The sequence below is a fragment of the Calliphora vicina genome, chromosome 5 (assembly GCF_958450345.1).
Source record: "Calliphora vicina chromosome 5, idCalVici1.1, whole genome shotgun sequence".
Taxonomy (NCBI): Eukaryota; Metazoa; Arthropoda; class Insecta; order Diptera; family Calliphoridae; genus Calliphora; species Calliphora vicina.
Window position 1 is genome coordinate 109,662,935 of NC_088784.1, and position 17,250 is coordinate 109,680,184.

Consider the following 17,250-nt stretch of genomic DNA (forward strand, 5'->3'; position numbering starts at 1 on the left):
TGGATGCATTAGGTTTCTGACAATCACATCTGTGTACATAAATAACGAAATTTTATAATATACTGAATTGCAGTTATCACACCACTTGGAATGTGCAAATTTGTGTTTCTATGTAAAATTTTGAAAATTGTTTGAAAGTATCAAATCCTTCGCAGGAGTACAAAGGTACTTTTTAGTATAAATTTATACCAAAAAAAGGACCATTATATCAACTCTTCAATTCCTGCGTGCTACTGATTGGCGTTCGTATTATGTTTGAGTAAATAACCGAAGAATGTTCGTGCCCCAGGGTTGTGTTTGGTTCTCATAGGTTTACAATTTGTTTGAAGTTCAGTTTTGAGTACCAATAACAATTTTCAATAAATGTTGGGCATATTTGAAGCCTCAATTCCTACTAAGTATTATAAAGTTTTAAGTTCAAAAAGTTTTAATCATATTAAAATATTTAATTAAACTAATTTGTTCATAACTTGTCGTTCTTTTCTATATAAAATTATTTAATATATTTTCATTTATAAAAACAACTGCCAATGGTGTTTAACTTTAGTAGAATAATTCTAACAACTTTTTATAATTTTGTCCGTGTTTCTTAAATATTTATCTTATTTTACACTCTCACGAATTCAGAAAACTTAAATAAGGATGAGCAGGAAGTGTAAACATTGAATTATTTAGAAATGTAAATAATAAATACAGGTTTTTTTTTATTTTTAAAGAGCGCAGCAAGGAAGTTGCTTCCACACAAGCCAGCATTAACAAGCAACCGACACCATTGTAGCAACAACTCAAGAGTCAGTTGCACTGCACGTACGAAAATTGTTTCGTTTTCTAGTCACTAGAATATTTTGTTCTTTCATCTGTTCACTTTTATTGAAAATTGTCGACTGACTGCGTGTGAACATGGCTGATGGTTGTATAGTGTAGGTGGGTGGGTGGTTGTTTGGTTGGATGTGTAATTTTTAGATGTTGACGTAAAAAGTAGCATAACAATTCAATTACGCCACGGAATATACGGAGCATTATGGAAACTGACAGCGTAAAACAAACCGTATTATGGCAAGTAGGTGGAAGCAAACATGTGCATGTGCTTAAAATCATGTTTGTTTAAATTAGAGAAACTTTCATCTCCTGACAAAAAGGTCTTGAATGTCTTTGATACTAGAAACAGAAAATTTAAATTTAAAAAAAATCCATTTTTATATGCACGTATAGGCAGGCAGCTCTCCAACTAAAACCACAAATTCTTTAAATCTTTATTTAAACATTTATAGAAATCTAAGGCTTTTTTGTGGGGTTGATCTGGTATTTTATTTGGCATATTTACTTTTAATAATTTATAAATGCAGGACGAGTGTTATTGTTATTTCTTTCTTTCTTCTTCCTTTCTTGTTAACAAATATTTACATACAGAAATTACAAACAAAACAAGTTAAATTAGGCTATGACGAATCTTATATACCCACCACCAATATAATACGGCCAACTATTTTTGTGTGTTTTGTAAAAATCAGATTCAATAACTAGAAAATATTTGTCGTATTTTCCAGATGTGGGCCATGTATAGGATCCATATTTACATGTGTATTTAAGTGTTTTTCGGAAGTGATCCCTATATGGAATTTATTACCAATTATGGGCCGATCTTCATAAAATTTTCGAATTTCAACCAGATATTGTAAGTAGGGTTTTTAATTTCCCGACCTTTTTTAATTCCCGGGAATCGGGAAATTTTTTTCTACATTCCCGGGTACCCGGCTATTCCCAAAATATGTAATGATACTTTAAATTAGGAATATTATAGCAAAATTTCATATAAAAACTTAGTGTTATAATTATTAAATATCAGAGCTTCGAATTAATTAATAAAATTTGAGCTTAATTCACTAAAATCTTAATCCGTAATTAAAGACTGTCAGCATTGCATTCCATAAATCCATTCCCAATATCTAATTCTTTAGCTTCCTTCAAAAGCTTCATTTAAATTGAATTAATTTTGAATATAATTCATAACAGAATTTATTCAAACTTTAAATGATTAAATTTTTGTTAAATCAAATCATTTACAAAATTAATTGAAAAAATTGTCTTAAGCCTTTTTTTTACTAGATTTGAATTGAAGAAAAATAAATTTTTGAAGCTATTTTGTTATGGATTTGAAGAAGAAATTTAAAGAAATTAGAATGATTCAATAAGAAATAAATTCTATAAATAATGAATTCACTTTTTAAATTTTCATACGAAAAACCCCAAATAAGCAATAATAATAAGCGGTCTATTATTGCCGAGATTATTAGCAAAAAACTATAAAAAAAACTTTTCACCGTTTTTTGGTGAAAAAAATAGAGTTCTAACTTGTTTTCTATGTATTTTCGTCAGTTTTTAATTCCCTAGTTCCCGACTAAAAATCCCGGTAATCGGGTAGTGAAAAATTGGCAAAATTCCCGCGTATTTGAGTAATTTTAAAGAGTGGGCAATATATGGGGTATATAGTCAAATATGGGCTAATCCAAACAAAATTTAGTTTTGTGATTGGTCTTTACATGAAACTTATTTCTCCTGAATTTGGTATGTATACTGGTAATCTATAGACTATAGGTATGTTCCATAGAGCCATATTCCGGGAAGAAATTTATATGGGGGAAATTATGGACCGATTCCTACCATTTTCAAAAAACTTGTCTTTTTCTAAAAATATTAATGTTTGGAAAATTTCATGATATTTTTGGCATATTTAAAGCAGAGACTTAAAATATAACTCGTCCACATAATCAAAACACCCAATTTGTGATTTATATTTTGTGATAAAAATCAAATTTAAAAATTAAAAAAAATCTATGATTTTTTTTAAACAATTTTAGATTTTTTGAGAAATTTTCGATTTACTTATAAGATCGAAGAAATAGCTATTTATACTATTTGGGACACATTTTGCTAAGAACAATAGGTAATAAGTTACATGGATAAGAAAAAACCCCTGTTTGACCAAATTGTCAAAATTTTACCCCCTATAACTCAGAGAGTTCTCGACCGATGTTGTTGAAAAATTGTGTCTGAGTTACTATCCAATAGAGCTAACATTGGTGCAAATTTCATCCCGATCGGAAGACATCGATTTCAAAAGTTGGTTCACTTGACATGAAATGCCCCTTATATAAAATCAATGAATTTTTTTAATTTAAATTAATTTAGTGTTTTAAACAAATCTATGAATTTTTGTAAATTTTTTTTGAAAAATTTATAAATTTTTTTATATGTAGAATTGTCGATTTTTTGTGAAATTGAAAATTTAAATTTTTGAAACATTTGTACAATATAAATTTATTTAAAGTATTGTCCATTGTTATCTATGACCTTTTCCCATCTTTCTGATAACATATGGATTTCGATCCAAAAGAACTGCTGATCTTTTGAGACCAAGAACGAATCAAGGCGATATCGGATACTCTGCTCTGAAGTGAAGCGTATCCCAGAGGGAGCGTTCAGCATCAATCGAAACAAATAGTAGTAGGACTAAGCAAAGTCTGATTAGATTTCAGCAGCTCATAATAGATACAGAGAATTACCTTAGCGCCATGGATATTTTGCCTTGGCGTCGATTCGGCTGGTTCGTCGGGCTTCTCATACGATTTCTTACGCTTCAGATTATTGTAATGAATCCATTTTTCATCGCAAGTAATGATTTAGTGCAAAAGTGATTATCGTCTATAGCGTCCAAGAAGTCGTCTTTCAAGGTCTCTCGGCTTCAGTTTCCCATCTTTTGAAAGAATCCTGCTGCTAGCAAACGTTATGAAATTGCTGCTTGAGTAGCTCCCAATTATTTTGCAGCAATCTTCATGGAGTAATTAATGCCTCCAATTCTTGGTCTTCAAAGTTTTTTGGCTGGCCTGGGTGATCTTTGTCTACCGTGTCAAAATCACCACTTCTGAACCGCACAAACTATCTCTTGCTCATTGAAACCGATGGAGCACATTCACCATATGCTTTGGTGAGCAATCGCTGTGTTTCAGCAGCACTTCTTTCAACTTAATGAATTAAAGCAAAACTTTCCACATATGACGCTTTGTTGGCAGAAAATTCGAAAAAAACATTGTTCAATAATTAAAAAGACAAAAATAGATATGTGATCAATAACTAAGTGAGAATAAATGACAGATATGTATCCATCAAAATGTAAATCATAAATCATAGCCAATGTATTTTAAAAAATTACGATTTTTGAGAAATATATGATTTTTTTAAAATTTAGTCTTTAAAAAACTTGTAATTTTTTGAAAAATATTTGATTTTTCAAAAATGTTAAAGTTTTCCAAAATTTTTAGTTTTTTTTTATAAAATTTTTGATTTTTTGTGAAATTGAAAATTTTACATTTACATGATTCATCAAAAATAAATTTTTGTTTTTTTATTTTTCAAGTTCTCAGATAAAGGTTTTGACCGCTATAAAAGACTCATCTTGATCACTTGTGTTTTTTTCTACCTAAAATGTTCTCCTATTAATCACTCTCTCAGTGATATAACACAAAAACGATTTTTAAATGGTTCTGTCTGTGAATTTACTATTGAAGTGAAAGTGAACTCTTTATTATTGGTCTCTGATTTTAAAAAAATAGCAAAACATTTTCGAAAAATATCAACTATTTTAGAAGTTGGCTCACATTTTCGTCGCTATCTCTGGTTCTAATTGACTAATTTTGACTTATTTTCAATACCAAACATTTTTGATCAGCAAAGAATATTTGGGTAAAGTTTCATACGTCTTTTCCTCGAGGCCCTACCATGTTAACAACAGACGGATGGATATAGCTAGATCTGCTAAAAGTTTTATAAAGATCCAGAATATATACATATACTTTTTGGTTCTACGACCAATATTTCAATATGTTACAAACGGAATAATAAACTCAAACCGCATCTGTTTGGTAGGGTGGGTATACAAATCTTTATTGCAAAGTCGAGTATGAGCTGTTTAAGGGGTCCACAAAAATAATGTTGCAATTGCTACAAAAACAAACAAACAAACAACTATTGTACAACAACAATCATATGTACTCAACATTTTCAATTATTCATCATTGTAGAATTGTGTTCATTTAAATGAATTTTTTTTGTTTTGTTTCTTACATTTTGATTTGTTGTTTCTTTAGCAATTTTGTAAAGTAGTTTTTGGCATGTTGCCATCAAAATGCCAACATTATTTTCATGTTAAAAAACCATTTTCCTGCCAGCCACCACCTCGGCTTCCGTCTCTGCTCATGTCTTAACAGTTTTAATATTTACGAATACAATTGTTGAATTGCTGAATTCAGCTTTTTAACTTTTCTCTTGAACGCGTGCTTTTCTTTTTGTGTTTGTTTTCAAAATCTAAATTTTCAACATTTTCAACTTCAACATCATTTGCTAATGCAACTATGTGACCATATATTTTGTCGTTCCTTTATGTGCGACTTGTAGTGGCTTTGTCGGCCGTATTCCTTTTAAGAAACGTGTTTAACATAATTTATACTCCCATATGTTGTTAGATTTTTATCATGGATTCATGTAAATGAGGTGGTAGGTAGTATCGTATTTTCTTTATATACAGTTTTGGAAATATTTTGAAAACAATTACAAATGTTCTTAAATTTTATGAAAAAAAAAATAATTTCTTTACTTTCTTTAACATCTAACGTAACTTAATGACATATCACCGGAAATACTTGTTTTTTGGTAACGTTGGAAAGGTGTGAAATTACAAAATGTTGCAATATCATGCTTTGGGAGTAAAAAGTAATTCCAAATAGTAAATTAATACAAATTTAAATATTTTGTTAAAATTAATACCAGAATTCAGCCCCCCCCAAAGATTCGCTTGCGAGGAATCTGACTTTCAGTATACTTTTAAAATTGTTTAATTTTTTTTTTTTAATTTTTATACATGTCCGTCGATTTTTGCCCTATTTTTGATCTATATATGGATTACTAAGTCATTATTATAGAATATGGTTATCTATGGATATTTTTTAACCCGAATTTTTTTTTCAAGAAAAAATTTTTTTTTTCATTAATTATTTTTCCAAAAATTTTTTTTTAAAATTAAAATAAAAATTTTAAAAAAAAATTTTATAAAAAAATTTGGAAAAAAAATTTTAAATAAAAATAAAAAAAATATTTAATTTTGTTTAAATAAAAATATTAAAAAAAAATTTTTAATTATAATTTGCTGAAGGCTATATATAGGAATATAGCTATCTTACTTTTTATCCCGAAAATGGCCAACTGTCATATTTTAGATATGGATTCATTAGATATGCTTATTTTCTACGTTCTTGACTCTGGTTAAATGATATTCTTCCGAATTTGACTCATTGTTGGTTCGAATTTCTATACGTCGCACGATGGGGCAGCTATATGGTGACTGTGGCGATAAATGTAAAATGCGTTTTACAAAACAAATGATATGTCATTGGAAAGAGGACACTTTTCTACATATAGTTTGTTCGGAACATTTTTTTTCAGTGCTTTGGTTTAAGAGTAGCAGCAGGCCAAACGTAATAAAAAAAATACTACATTTAATATCTATTAAAAATGGAATATTAAGGTGTATATTTCATTATTAAAATATCTTATTCTTTATTGAATAAAATAGTTTTTTTGTATTAATAATATTGATATATGTTGTTGGGAACTGATTTGTGATCTTTTTTTAAAGAAATTATGAATACAAGTACTTAAATTTTGGTAAATTCCGAACAAACTATTTTCACAATTTTTTTTACATGAACAAGTTCTTTGGAAGTAAAAAAGTAGCATAATTGCGCAAAAATGGCCATAACTATTTTATTTTGATTAAAGAAGGGAATGTATAGAATTATATTCTATTCTAACATTTTGCTGTGTTCGATTTTATAAAATTTTAGGCCTTTATTCAAAAACGTTTACCATAAGTTTAAAGTACAAGTATTTTATAAATCTTTGATAAATGGTTTTAAATAATATATAGCAATAAAGTTTTTATTAGCAAACAAGATTTTGAAAAATTTTAAACTATTTTTAGCATTAGTTTAACTTTTAAACTAACGCTAAAACATAAACGATATATTTAACTTTCTTTCATAAATTCAGATCTTGTAATAACAGGATTCCGAAAAAGTCCCAAACTGCGATACATCAACTTCAGATGAAAGCGATATAGACGATTAACGCATGGTCAAATTCGTAACACCTTATATAACGAACGTTTCAAAAATTGTATGCTCGATATAACAAATGATGAGAAAAAACAAACAAAATCAAACAAAGGATCAAACTTTTAACATTGACAACCTTATATAGCGAATATTTCGAAAATTGTACGCTCAATATAACGAACAGAAAGTATAAAAACAAAAGTAGTAAAGAATGTAAAAATAAGAAAATAAGTCGTTACAGTACCGTTTTCAATGGTTACTTTCTTTAATAATAGGTGCTGTAATTTTTTCTATAGTGGTTTTAATTGCTTGTTTTCACAATATCGAATGAAAGATTTCGTTCGCATTCTAAGCGAAAGAAAACTGATTCGTTCACATAAACATGAAGTTAGGGAATCCAAAATCAGCTTTCTTCCGCTTAGAACGCGAACGAAATCTTTCATTCGATATTGTGAAACAAGCTATTATTCACATGAATTAAATATTGGAAACGACGTAGACGAATTTCATTGAACGAAAAACTTAAAATTTAGATGAATGAATGAAATATGGAACAACAAAATTCTCAACATGTATTTTGAAAAAAATAAAAACAAAAATTTTATGGTGACTAAGTTTTTCCTGTAAATTATCTATACACAAATTAAGTGGAATCTGGATCTTCAAAATCTGTTTTTTTAAATGATTGTCCCTGAGTATAATTTTCTACAGGTTGAATCATTTTCAGAATCGAAATCCCTTGCAATGAAGGCTTTATTAATCGTGGATAATGCACCACGCCATCCTCCAGAACAACAACTAAATACATCTAAAGATATACAAATTTTGACGATATTCATGCCTACTAATGTCACACCGCTCATTCAACCTAGGGATCAAAACGACATACGTTAAGTTAATTCCAAAATATAAACAAATTTTAAAAATTAAAAAAACATCTCGATATTACGAATTTTTCAATTTAAAGAATAGTTCCTTATACCGGGATTGGCCTGTATTACTTTTTATTCTTAAAATCACATACAAAAGGTACTTTTTCGCATTTATTAAAAAATTGGGTTTTTGGTATTTTTATAATATCTTCTAGAAACAATCAAATTAGCAACATTTTTTAAATTTTTTTTAAAATATTAGTGCTTAAGAAAACGTATAAAACGAAACACTCGTATAAAACGAAAAAAAATAAAATATTTCATTTCAATGTGTAATTTGTTTATATTTAGATCAGGATTGAAAACATTAATTTAAAATATTATCGTTAAAAAACGCATAAAACATATAATTTTTAATTTTGTTTTTACAAAACATACTTTTTTCATTATTTTTAAAAAACGGTTCTTTTTTCGATATTAAAATGGTTTTATATCAAACATCCTTAACATTTAATGTGGTGACTTATTGCAGTTACATGTATCTATTGATAAGTAAGAAACTCATGCAGTTTTTTAAGGGGGCGAAATAAATAACCCTCAATTTCCCAAAAATTTGAAATGAGCGAAAAAGTACTTTTTATTTTGCGGCTCCTCAATATAATGTAATTTAATGTATTTTAAATGGCTAATCAAATAATTAGAAAAATTAAAAAAAATCCTTTTTTTTTGATTTCAGTATTTTTCACTTTATTTTGTGTGGTGGGTTAAAATATTTTTACATATTTGAAATCTAGAGAAAATTACTTTTTCAATGATACCAATAACTTACATCAAAACCCAGTGGTTGATTTATCACCCCTTTTAACATATCTTTGCCCCTATGTGCGTCGTTGGAACTCAATTTTATTTTCATAATATTTTACTGTAACAATATCCTTAGCCAACACTGTAGTCTGAATATACTGTATGTGTAAATTTTATAAAACATTTCGTATGTGTAACGATGACGATGCATGATACATATTTTATTACTTTTAGTTTATAGTCCTATTATTATCGCTGTTGTTGCTGCTTTTTATTGTCGTTGTTGTCGTAATCATTGTTCTTGTTGCTGTTGTTTTTGTAGGCAATGTTATCAAAATAATAATAATAATTATATGAATAATATAAAGAAGAGAGGGATGAAGTGTACGCCAATGTAGAGTACACACATTCATATGTGTGTACTCTACATTTACGTAGAAGTTTTTTTTAGCCACTTTACGTGGCAACACAATTCATGAATATGCAACAATTGTGTATATAGGAAAAACGTGTAACATTTCTCCAGTAAAATAGCTATAGAGTTAAAGTTGGTTTAATATTTCTGACTTTTTTGTTGCAGTGTATATCAATTTTTTTCTTTTGAAGGGTAGTGGCAAGGACAGGCGCGGATCCATAAGGGATGAAATAGGAAATTTCCCCCCCAAAACCGAAAGTTTTCATATATAAAAGGAATGCAAAGAAAAGTGTAGAACAAATTTTAATTTCCCCCCCCCCCCAAATGGTTCACCATGATCCGGGCCTGGGCAAGGATGTATATAAGTTTGTAATTCAATTTGTATTTTCTACATTTTTCATTTGCTACCCCACAAAGTATTTATATTCTCGATCGTTATAGATAGCGGAGTCGATATAGCCATGTCCGTCTGTATGTTGAAATCAATATTCCGTAAGCCACAAATAATTTACAAACATGATTCATACATCAACATAGCAGCTATAAACCCGATTCGGTTGCTATTTAAAATCGAGAAAATCGGTCCACAAATGGCTGAGATATACCAGGACAACCTCAATTTTTGACCTATTTTTGATCTATATCTGGATTACTAAGTCATATCGATATCAAATGATAGATATTTCAAAGATATTTTTTAATCAAACAATTTTTTTGGCTATAAAATTATTTTCACTAATAAATTTCCCAAAAAATTGTTTTTAAAAAATAAAATTAAATTTGGAAAAATATTAAAAAAGTAGTTTTAACAAATTTTTTCAGTAATAAATTAAAACAAAAATTTGGAAATTCCCAAAAAATTGTTTTTAAAAAATAAAATTAAATTTGGAAAAATATTAAAAAAGTAGTTTTAACAAATTTTTTCAGTAATAAATTAAAACAAAAATTTGGAAATTTTTTTTCTTTTTAAAATTTGTATTTTAAAGTATAATTTGCTGAAGGGTATATAAGATTCGGCACAAGCAAATAAAGCTCTTTTACTTGTTTTTCTTTTGCACAATATTTTTTAGTAAAACTTTAAAGCGGCTTAACTTACAGAATTAATTTGCCTTTTATAGATATTTATGTTTAATGCGTGTCACGTCAGTTGGGAAAATAGAGTAGAAAAAGTTTTGTTGCTAAATTATGTTGGTAATTTATTCAGTTTTGTAATAAATTCGCGGATTAAAGAGTGAAGGCGAAGAATAAAATGAAAGATACAACTTTTGTGTTAATTGTTTAAACATTAAATCAATTTGGAAAGCAAGTATAATAAGTAAAAGTGTTATATTCGGCTGTGCCGAATCTTGTGTACCCAATATATCCGGGGGATATGGTCAATTCTGGACCGATCCTCACAAAAGTTGGTAGACATATTTATGTTCATATAAAACATCGATTAACGGATAATTTTTCATTTAATGTTGTGCATATTCCAATGTCGCGTTCTGGTACCTAAATCATCTTTTGTTATCAGAATTTCCGAACGTTTTTATCAATTTGCTGCAAATTTAAATTCAAGACCAAATTGATTTTAAATAAAGAAGTTATGACACATAATCACACTAAACATAGTATTTTGATTTTCAAATTGTGTAGCATTCGCTATTATTACTTTAACGGGTGTCGAAAGAATGCGGATTGCATCAAAGCAGTATAAAGAATATTTTGATAAAGCTATCTTTCTATCTAGCGTAGATTAAGCTAATTTATCTTTACATCAAGCAACTTGTTGCACAATTTTTTTTAACTTTTTTCTTTCATCAGCTTGCTATTTGTTTTTCCCAATTTCGATTGTGCTTCAAGAAGTCTACTCAGCTGCTTTATCAAAATAATCATTGTACCGCACTGTTGCATCTCTCATTCTTAAAATAATAATAGCGAACGTGACATAATTTGAAAATCCAAATACTATATTTAGTGTGATTACATATTGTGTGCAATAACTTTTAAGAAAACTTTGGGAAAATGAAGCTAAGTTAAAGTAATTGAAACACTAATAGGGTTGTCATTCAAATAAAAACTATTCGAATAATCTAGAAAAAAATATATTTTTTATTCGAATTGCTAAAATTTTTAAATTTAAATTAAAAAATTATTCGATCAATAATTATCGATTAATCGAATAAAATTATTTTCATGTTAAAATTAAAAAAAATAATTTATATAAATAAAAATTTAGAAAATATATCTCAAATATAATAATAAACGATTTTTAGTATTTTTATTATTTGCTAATAAACAAATTATTAAAATTTTTCTGGTTTTAAATATATCTTATTAAATTATTCGAATAACATTTTTTACTTGTTATCCGGTCGAATAATCCAGTAAATTTTAAAAATTAATCGATCACTCAATTAATAAAAAATTATATAGAATTTTATTCGATTAAAATAAAATTCGAATAAACCCTATATAAACAGTATGTCGAACCAGTCACTATTAAATTCAAAGTTTATGGCAATTACTTTAACTAATCCTTATTTCAAACGTGACGGGATAATATGTCGCATGCTATATTAAATATTTCAATATGACAACTATTAACAGAAAGCCATTTTATACGAATTTTGTTTAAAAAAAGTCGTTTTAATTCGTAGATTTTTCGATCTTTCTAAATTCTGTCACATTTTTGAATCCTAATATATTGAAAATAACGAAACAACAAAACCTACCCCTTAAGGTGGGTTAAAAATCCGATCGAAAAATGTAAACAAACAAAAATTAAGATTTCTATACATTTCTCATGTATGGAGATTTCCATGTCGCGTTCTCGACCATGGAAATGGCCATACATACTCACTCATGGTGAAGTGTATAATAAATAGTTTAAAATAATTATTTTCTATCTACATGATATGTCACACGGAAGATGACATGATACAAATTAACATTTAAAAACTATTTCTCAACAAATTTATTTTACAATTTTCCATTTTTAATAGTTTTCAACAACAAAATTATATTTTATATAACTATTATCCAACACTAATTAAATTTAACAAAAAAAAAAAAAAAATTACGAAATAAAATTGCTTGAATTGAAAATATTTCGTTAACAATGTATCAATTACCACAGTGACCTTTAGCCATTTGTATTGATTTCAATTTATTTCAACACAAATTTGGCAAATTTCCACAAAACAAAATAAAGACAACATGAAACCAAAACAAAACAAAACAAAAAAAAAAGAAAAACAACAGAAAATATAATGAAAATCACTCAGTTATGACAAAGACCAATTATGAAAGCATTTACTGTTTTAACGTAAAATGTTTAATATTTGACACACTCATTGTAGTCGCTCGCACATTTACAAATGATTCATTTTGTCACATTGTGTCCCCCTCGCTCTTTTAATTTAATATTTTTTTAATGCTGTCATTTTTTTTTTGCATTTGAAGAAACTTTTAATAAATTTTACAGTTTTAATTTATATCAATGACATTAATTTGCAATATTTTTTTCGTTCTTTTCATTTCGTTTTAGATTAAAAACAAGCAACGCCAACCTCCCCACAATGCAACGATCTAAATGACGTCACGTTTTTTGCAAATAGCTAAATCCGTTCAAGTGGAGAGCGGATAGCAGCAGTGACACAGAGCGGAGGTTTCATTCTATAATTATTTCTGCGGAGAAATACTATAGGAAACCAATTGTGATATTTTTTTCAGTTCATTTTCATTTTAAAAGTAAAACACTAAAAGTACGTTCAAAATTTAACTACAAAAGTAACTTAAAGAACAAAAAAAGAAGAAATAGAACTACTTAAGTTGTATTTTATAGTTTATTTTTAAAACTCTCTACAATATTTTTTTCTACAATTATTTTTTAACGTTATAATTTCCATAAATGTAAACGTGGTATTCATTTACTCCATTTAACGGTAACGAAAAAAGACATTTCCCAGCTTTAAACTGAGGGAGAGATATACAATCTTTATATTTTATCGAAACGTGGCCAGAGAGAGATAGAGAGAAGACCTTTTAGAAGGGGGGCTTTATTTATGTTAGAATTCAATACAGTCGCCATGTCACATGGGGGCGGCCAGGAATGTTTGTAATATTTCCAGCTGATGAACTCATCTTGATGACATACGGTGCTGCTATACCTCGTATAAGTCCACGACCAACACTCGATTGCCTGCGTGAACCTCAAGTACCAATTGTTATACCTGCCCGAAGTTTACCTCCCCCCACATCGTCGACGTTAACCACTTTACCAGCACCTCCAGCAACCACATCTGCCAGCTTTTTCGCACGCTTTAGGGGAGATCAGCAAGTGCAGCAACAACAGCTGCAACAACTACAGCTACTACAACTACAACAACTGCAATTACAGCAACAGCAAGAAGAGTTGTCTTTAAATTTAGCTAGCGAAGAAATTGAGCAATATCCGGTTTATCCGCAAGAACCGCTGGCCCATAGACTTTTACACTCCACTTACGATCGTCCCGTTTTACCCACAATTTTAGAGAGACCTTCACCCACACCCTCACCTGCACCAATTCCATTTACAACATCAACGCCACCTTTGACGCCCACACATCGCACATCTAAATCATCTCTGAAAAGGTCTACACCCGTTCTGCGTAGACCCGAATCAACTGTTGCACCACCAGCGGCGACAGCAACACCTCCTCAGCTGAGAGCACCGATGTATAATGATTTAAACATGCGCTCTTCACAACAACAACAGCAACATCAGCAACCAACTTCATCATCCACTTCACAGTCATCCCGGCCAACTCTGGAGCGTTCTACAGCTTTGCGTGAATCCACCCCCTTGAGATATAATGAAGATCCTGCCTTGGCCATGGGTTCTCATCTTTATCCGCCCATACAATATCCCACCGGATCGTTAGAACATCCCAGTAGAGAGAGTAGTCCCAGCATACATGTAGAGCCGCCGGAAACAGACCCCACAAAACCCCGCTTGGGTCCCGGCTGGGGACGTCCCATGTCACCCATGGAATTGCCACCCGAACCTTCAACGTCACAGAAAACAGCCTCGAGTAAATCGCGCCTATTAAGGCCTAAACTACATATACCACTTGGAAGACTGGGTCGTTCATCGTCCAGCGATCACAAAGAATCTCATAGACTGCGAGAAGATTTAGAATTACAAGTAGAAAATCCCATATTTAATACAGAAAATTTAAGACAACGTAACTTTGATGCTTTTTTCGATTCCGGTGAACCTGTTTACAAGCTACAACCGAAAACACCTGCCACCGCACCAACAGACAGTTCAATGGGTGGCTCTTTGCCGCCCCTGGATAATTACGCCGGTGTCTATGATTCGCCGCGTAAAAACCGCAATACCTCATCGGGTGGCCTATTTGCCCGTTCGTCTAAAGAGGAAAAACTTCTCAGTTCACGTTCCAAAAGTGCCGAACAATTTGATCCCCTAAGAGATGGTCGAGCATCGTCTGTGGGTCCCGCAGCTGGTTCCGCTAGTGTGGCTAGTGGTGGCAGCGGTGGTGGCGGCAGTACAAGTGCTGGTGTGCCCCAGAAAGGTGACAGGTGCCCCCAAAAAATACTTTTTTACAAAAATCTAATCTCATTGTTTACAGTTTGACAGCTTGACAAAGTATTATTAAAACAAAAAATTACATTGTATAACTTTTTTTGTGCTCACTCTCTTGCCGAACATGTGGTTACAGAGAGAGTGAGAGAACACAATGGATCTGTTGTCTTCTAACATTTAAAACCAAATTACTAGAAAAATAAGTAAAATGAATGCCGCTAACATTTAAATTTCTACTTTTGATAATTTTTGCTTTATTTTTTTTTTGTTTGTTTGTTTGTTATTTTCAATTAACCTGTATTTTATGAAAGTAAAACCGTACCAGTGATGAGGAGAAAATATGCTGTATTTGGGAAATGTTTTTTTTAGTGAATTTTAGCTGTTTTGTAAATTTTAACACGTGAAATTTTATGTGTGATAGGAGAAATTTCTAATAATGATCTAATATCATTATCAGTGAACATGCGTGATCTATTCTTTGATTGATAAAGCTTTAACACTTCAGAACCAACAGGCGGGAAAACTTTGTAATATGTCAACCAATGTTTTCCTTCTGATTCAAAATCCAGTTTAGCATACGATTTACATTGCATTTCATTTATTTCTTCTTGGCATATATAAGAATTTCACCAACAAAAAAGGATTTCGAAGTAAATTATTTTGACATATGTATATCAGGAATATAGTGCTGTCAAAATATTATTGGGCGTATGATTTAAAAACGCAGGATTTTTTTTTTAAATTTAAGCTTTTATTTTGAAACATTTGTACAATATAAATTTATTCAAAGTATTGGTCATTGTTATCAATGACCTTTTGCCATTTTTCTGGCAACATATGGATTCCGAGCCAAATGAACTGCTGATATTTTGTGGCAAATAACGAATCAGGCCAATATTGAATACTATAATCCAAAGTGAAGCGTATCCCAGAGAGATTCATCGATCGAACAAAACAGTAGACGGGCAGAGAAAGGTCTGAACTATAAAGCGGGTGACGCAAAACTTCCCAACCCCTTCTTTCTAAATACTTTTTAACACGGCCGAGCGTTGTTGTGATGGAATATTACGGTTTCATGTCTAGCCGCATATTTTGGACGTTTTTCGGAATCGAATCAAACCTATCAGTGACATTCGGTATAGATTCCATTTGATGATATGGACAGATTTCAGCCGCTCATAGTAGATAGGACCCTTTTGATTACATCAAATACTGAGATTTACTTTAGCAGCAAGGATATCTGGTGTCGATTCGGCTGGTTGGCCGGTCTTCAAATACGATCTCTTACGCTTCGGGTTATTGTAATAGATCATCCATTTTTCATAGCATGTGCAAAAATTATTTTCTTTTACACCGTTCAATCTGAATTTCATACATACAAACTCGTATTTCATGTTCTCTCAGCTTCACTTCGAATGGTACCCAATTTCACTGCTTTTGGATGATTGCTGCTGCTTGTGTAGCTCCCAATGATTTTGAAAGCTCTTGTAGACTTACATAACAATATTCATGGAGTAATGCTTACAATTCTTGGTCTTAATTTTTTTTCTGTTCTGGGCGATATTTATCATCCGTGTCAAAATCGCCACTTCTGAACAGCACAATCTATCTCTTGCACATTCACCGTAAGCTTTGGTGGCCAATCGGTGTGCTTCAGCGGCACTTTTTTTAAATTAAAGAAGTAAAGCAAAACTTCCCGCTTTGTTGGCACAAAATTCGACAATTTTGAAGCTCCCTTCTAAATGACATATAAGTTATTAAAAACAAAAAAACACATTCAAAAGACACGCCATCTATTGTAAATCCCGTATTTTTAATTCATACACCCAACAATTTAAAATAGAAGATTATTCAAATGCAAGTTGATCAATAAGAAAATAATTTTTTGTTAAGGGAAATTGGAAAATATATTAGAATAAACTGTTTAAGCTTAATGGTTTTCGTTTCATAGCCAATATTGATATATAATGATAGGCATTTGAAAGACCTTTCCAAAGACGCACAGTGGCGTCATTTTAGATTTTTTGTTGCAAAAATCATAACTTTTGAACCAAATGAGATAATCAAAAAATTTAAAAGGCATATGAAATGATTGTCTGAAAGTGGTTCTACGCCTTTTAGGTGCCTACTTATGGGTTGAAAGTTGAAATTTGTGGAAAAATCAATTTTAATGGAAGTAAAATAAAATATTTTTTTTTAAAATATTTGATTTTTTATGTTTCTTTTTAAAGGCTTTTATGATTTAAAATTATTCCAGAAAAGATTAAAAAAAAACGTCGTTTTTCACGGTTATATGCCATTTTTAACCATGTCTTTTTTCAAATTTTTACCTGTAGCAAAAAATGTGGCAAGAACGGGTTGCTCAAAATATTTTCATTAGGTAAAGGAATACTCAAAGAACTTATTTTGAAAATATGGCAA

The 17,250-nt window shown here is 30.3% G+C and overlaps 1 protein-coding gene across 1 annotated transcript in view; it reads left to right on the plus strand.

The window, feature by feature from the left end:
• The window catches only part of LOC135960871 (uncharacterized), a 339,112-nt gene that overhangs the window by 31,446 nt on the left and 290,416 nt on the right, over window positions 1-17,250 (plus strand). Inside the window, exon 2 of the mRNA XM_065512271.1 lies at window positions 12,790-14,818. Coding sequence (XP_065368343.1) covers window positions 13,354-14,818 — 1,465 coding nt within the window. The 5' untranslated portion in view covers window positions 12,790-13,353. The remainder of the gene's footprint in view (window positions 1-12,789; window positions 14,819-17,250) is intronic.